The sequence below is a fragment of the Solea solea genome, chromosome 4 (assembly GCF_958295425.1).
Source record: "Solea solea chromosome 4, fSolSol10.1, whole genome shotgun sequence".
In the NCBI taxonomy this organism is placed as follows: Eukaryota; Metazoa; Chordata; class Actinopteri; order Pleuronectiformes; family Soleidae; genus Solea; species Solea solea.
This window is the reverse complement of record NC_081137.1, coordinates 23,379,829-23,385,368: the sequence shown is the minus strand read 5'-3', so window position 1 is coordinate 23,385,368 and position 5,540 is coordinate 23,379,829. Positions and strand designations below refer to the sequence as shown.

The 5,540-nt window shown below is 42.0% G+C and overlaps 1 protein-coding gene across 1 annotated transcript; it reads right to left on the bottom strand.

Moving 5' to 3' along the window:
- Positions 1-954: 954 nt before the first annotated feature.
- Positions 955-4,628, bottom strand: ccni2 (cyclin I family, member 2). Its single transcript, XM_058627037.1, has 5 exons — positions 4,295-4,628; positions 3,332-3,488; positions 3,021-3,155; positions 2,588-2,662; positions 955-2,478 (listed from the first exon to the last, which is right to left on the bottom strand). Exons 2-5 carry the CDS (start codon positions 3,443-3,445, stop codon positions 2,329-2,331), a joined length of 474 nt encoding a protein of 157 aa, XP_058483020.1. The 5' UTR covers positions 3,446-3,488; positions 4,295-4,628; the 3' UTR covers positions 955-2,328.
- Positions 4,629-5,540: the final 912 nt, after the last annotated feature.

Here is a 5,540-nt window from a genome sequence, read left to right as displayed (position 1 = left end):
AGGAGAGGAAGAGAGAGAGAGAGAGAGAGAGGACACCAAAACATTAGCATAACAATGTCTTCGTCTCGTCACCCCTTACATTGATTTCATAATATCCATATTAGGTAAACATTTATCTAACCGGCAGTCTGTGATTATTCTCTTTCCTTTGACCGACAGATTAGGAATCATTGTGATCTTGTTCGTATCGTGCAGTGCTTTTCCCTGTTCCCGTATGAAGGGAGAAGACACTTCACAACCTGAGGGGGAGTCCATTTAAAACTGACTTTAAGTTATAGTTAAACAATGAAATGTGCATTGTTTTTTTTTTGCTTTGTTCATCTCAAACAAGCCATGGCTTCTTTAAAAAGGAAGTGGCAGCTGCCGGGTGGTTTCAGCGATGTGGCAGTTGTTTTCCCCCCCGTGTAGTTCAGGGTAAGTGATTTTCAGAGTGGAACACTGTAAAGGTGAAGGTTCCTGAGGTTCGTTCACGTGGGTGTTTTAGAATAAGATGTTGAGACGAAGTGACGAGGCGTTGCTGTAAATCCTGTTTATTCATATCAACGTGTCATTGTGCAGAGTCTGTGTGAATCGCTGTTTTATAGACAATGAAGAATTCTACTATTTATCAATGGGAACGCAGAGGAGGGGGGAACTCGTGTAATTAAGAACAGTATAGTTAGAATATTTATTTGACAAAGTATTTATTTGGAGAATATAAAGAGAGTCTTTATTTTATTATATCTTTTATTATTTATACACCTTTGTCTCTTTATTTTAAAAACTCTTGGATTTTTGTACGACTTATAGTGAAGTGCTCGGACAATTATAGGAAACCTTTCACACCAGTGTCAGTCAAACTTTAAAGAAAAGGTAAAAGTGCCATTTTCCTCTGAATCAGTGCAGTTAAATGTGCCAAATCCTTTCAGGTAACAATTGATGGTTTGTGGCTTTAAGAAAAACCTACACTTTCAATGCCATAACAAATCTATTATTTATTATTATTGATTTACAACAAGGCCTCTCACAATTCTACTGGGAATATTTAAGATTAGTAATCTTCTACAGTGTGTTATTTATGTCAGCAACAATTATGGCTCCGGCATTCATTTCCTTTCATCTCGTTTGTAGTTTTTCAAATGGAAACTTTTGTTTTTACGACTCATTTTAAGACATTTCACCCAGAAAACCACACTTTACACATGAGAATATTGTTTTGGATGCACTGCAGAGAACATTCATACCCCTGTAGCCCTTTGCAATTTAAATACCGACATTCAAGTCATTACATCGTGGTTGACCCGCTGTTATGTACACAGCCCAGATGGTTGAAGTTTACGCGCGTGTGACTGTTGGCGGTTTATTCTGTGGACGGCAGCCACAGGCGAGACGGTGAACGCTTACACCAGGAAACAATATTGTGCCATAAACTTGTGATTTTCGTTACGGCCCCACAATCCAGACGTTTATGGATAAAAAGGTCCATTTGTTTTACTTGTTGAAGTTTGATAGCGTCGTTACCTCCGGTGGCAGCAGGGTTTGGGTCTCGTCGCGGGCCCGAGGGTGACAGTTAGAAGTGCCTTGGCCTGACGTGCAGCACGCCTGTTATTTTGCTGGGCAGCTTGCAAATGCAGCATTAATATGGCTCGTACGGCTCTATTGACACCTTGTATGAAGTCGTGTCTGCTGCTTTTATGCCAAATTGGGACGATTTGCCAATTATATAACTTTGTCTCACGCAATATGGTCCTAAATAAAGTGACTATGAGAATAGGGCCGACCTCGACCACTGCATTTAGACCAAGACATGACTAAAGGCGGTTATTATCAGGGTTATGTTCTCCTTCGATGTCTCTTTTTTTGCTTCTAGCATTCCTCGCCGTCCTCCGTATTCCAATTATTCACAAAGAAACGGCCAAACATAAGATTTAAATATAAGTTCTTATTTATTCCATTAGATTAGACATGAAACAGCAGTCGAGCTGCAACAGATGTGAATCGACAGCTAATCTTTGATTTTATCATTAGAAGTGATTTTCTGTTTCATTCATGCTCCAGTGTTTATTAAAAAAGGAGAAGGACATACTGTGGATTTTATAATCATTAAAAAGGGCACAAAGTCAAAATTGGATAAATGCACAATCTCTACTAGGACCAATTCTTTACTGAGGGGGGAGGAGGAGGAGGAGGAGCGGTGAGCGAGGGTATGTGTGTGTGTGTTAACGCCACCTTGATGCAAGCATGACGTGTGCTTTTGTACTACTGTGTTTTAGGCAAGACCAGGATCTCAGAGGCTTCAGGTCCAGTTTAAAAAAAGAAAAACATGTTTGCCTGTCTGTCTGCTGAAGTCTAACTTACTATGTGAATGAAGTCGACCGGTGTGGCGGTGTACAGGTCCCAGTGCAGCTTGTCTAGAATGATCCTCTCCATGCGAAGAATCTCCGCCGTTGAAAAGTTGCAGCCGCTCTGCGCGACCAGGTCTCTGACAGAACCGATCACCTGTTCAAACACAGACGGGACGCAAATAAACACACTGTTTTCAAATAGCATTGAACTGAAAGTGTGCTCTTTCTTTATTTTCTTTATTTTCTTTTAAATGTGATCTCACCTCATCTTCTTCATTGATTTTGGCAGCGAGGACGAGCGAGGTAAAAGCGATGCACTTCAGGTATTTTGGTTGGGCCTGTTAAGAAATTAAAAAAAGTTAACTTGAGAGCAAACATCAGAGAAACTGCTTTCTTCTGGCTGCTTTCGCAGATTTTAACTTAAATCGGTAAGTGGATTCGGGAAGCAAGCGCATTTAAGGCTTTAATCTCTCTGCATTAATAGGATTTTAATGGGACATTTATAGTGCTTGTGTTTTTTTCTAGGTTGCAGAGGATTAACAGATCTGCCACGATAATCGAGTTCACCCTGTGACAAAGCAGCTGCTCCTTTATGCCTTTAAAAAGAAGACGTGTGAATGGCAGAGAATAATGTTGTGGAAGCACTTTACAGTCAGAGCCAGAGGTAAAAGAAGACACTGGACAGCGGGCGTCTACCTTGACCGTGGACAGCAGGCGGTTGAGAACACAGACTCCTAGTGCAAACGTCTCAGGACAGAACTGGAACAGTCTGCTCATTTCTCCGAGCCAGAGGATCATTTCTTGGTGTTGGGACGAAGAGATATCAGCGCCCTGAGCGGTCAAAGGAAACGACGGGAGATCGGTTAAAACACAAGTGACCAAGGATCTGTGGAGATCGCCAGGCTGAAGGGATTCATCCCCAAAAGTACGGTACACCCCGGACAGGTCGGCAGTCCATCACGGGGCCACACGGAGACAAACAACCATCCACTCTACTCGCGTCTCACCTGCATGCATCCGTTCTTGAAGACAGGCACCTTCCAGAAGCGGGCCTCTCTGACCAAGGCGCCCTCCAGCAAGGCGATCAGCCGACGGCTCCCAGCTGCTCCTGGATTCTTCATCGCCACCACAGCACAGGCCAGGCTGCACCCAGGGCACACACACCTGGAGGAGGAAGAGGAGGAGGAAGAGAAGTGAAGACAGATTGTTGTGTTGGAGCTCAGACAAAAAGAACAACAGTCCAAGTGTCATGATGACATCATTCTATCACCTCTGCTTGTGTTTGTGAGCAGAATTCAGAAAGCAAACAATGGACTCTTGATAACAACCTCTGGGTATAATGATAAGCTTAAATAGTATGTGAGATAGGAAAGTGTATCTGTGGGAAACTGAGCAACCTTGGGTGCTGGATTAGATTAGATTAGCCCTTTTTTTTGATGCCACAACAAGCAAAAGTTCAGACAAAAACAAAACATTATGCCCATTTCTTCCACTCATCGTTTACTTTTACTTTCACATGGAAAAATAATCATAAAAACACATTTCATCATCATGAAAGTGCAACGTCTCCCTAAAAAGGTCTCACAGTCCTTTACTGGGTCGGCGTTTGGCGCCTGTAGTACAACAACAACAACAACAACATGAGACACTGTTGTTGTTGTTCAGCTTGTGTGCAGAAGCAGGAGCCAAATATTCTGCAGCAGGAAACTGGCGACGCCATGTTCCCAGACTTTTACAGAGATAAACATAAATAAATAAATAAAGCAGACGTGGATGCAAACTGCAAAAGTTGAAATCACTGTTGTGTGAGATTGTGTGTGTGTGAAACACAGACACAGAGACAGAGTCTGAGCGGGATAACGAGCTGCAGCTGCAGCTGCTGCAACAACTGTGCAGGAGACACACACACACACACACACACAAACACATTCTCCTCTTCCTCTGTGCTTCTTCTTCCTCCTCTGTCTTACCTCTTTGTTTTCAAACGCAGTGTATCTCCTCGACGACAGGGGCATTTAAACGGCTGTTTCTCACCTAAACGTGATCCATGTTTACTGGAAAACAACAAACGACGAGCAGCGGGATCCTGTCGGAGGAAACGAGCTCGGAACAAAAGGTGTTTTGCGACGAATATTCGCAAAGAAGCCGCATTCTACTACAAAAGAGTGTTTTAAAAGGCGCGCAGTGTTTGCGTTAAGTGTGCGAAAGGCAGAGAATTGAGCGCAAAACAAGGAAGAGACAGGAAGCACGAAATTAAAAAAAAAATCTGAGAGGATTGGAGGCAGCGTCTGTTTTCAACGCCCCCCCGGCTCCTCCCCCTGTGACGTCACTCCGCGTCTAATCCATAGAAATGTGTTAGTGGGTCAGACATACGGGACCCGTCACACAAAATGGTCGAGTTTTCACTGGAAATGGAAGACTATCAGTCATCCTCACACATTCACTCACTTATTTACACACATTTATAATCTTCTGTGCGTTAATTCATTCATTCATCAGCCTAACACTGTCTGTCTGTAGTGATAGTCTGTCTGGATTTACTGTTTTTATTGACATTGTGCACTCATTACTTGCTCCTTGTCAACCTCTGGTGACTGTTTGTTAGTCATTTGTTGCACAACTCTTAAATATAAGCAAATAATATGTGTTTTGTGTGTTGCCCACAGAGCAGAGGCACAGGCAGAAATGTCTTTGTTGGGGTGGGTCAGTTCAGAAGTGGGTGGACCATCATGTTGTAGAAAAAGTCAAAGTAAAAGTGAAAGTAGAAAACAGGCAAACATAAACAGATTAAACATGTGTTTTGTATGCAGTTACAGAGGAATTTAATATGCAAATGAAAAAGAACAACAGCCTTACAATCTGCAGTCTCATCATACAATCACACAATCTTACAAAATAACAACAAAAAAATCATAATCTGAAAATAATCTTGGGTCCATTCAATTGCTCAAATCAAACAGTAGTTCATGAGAAAATAATTGATAACATCAAAAGAGGCTGAACAGCTGAAGCAGGTCGATACCATCGACAGGCAGAGAGCCAAGAAACTTCAATTCAGATTTTCATTTTAAGCATTAAAGATAAAGAATTGCTGAGGTTTGGGTTTATTACTGATCTTTCCTTAAATTGTGCTTCCTCTAACACAGTGGTTTTTAAATGAGGGTCTATATAGCACACTGTTGGGGGGCTAGTATAATTGAATAATTAATCATTTAA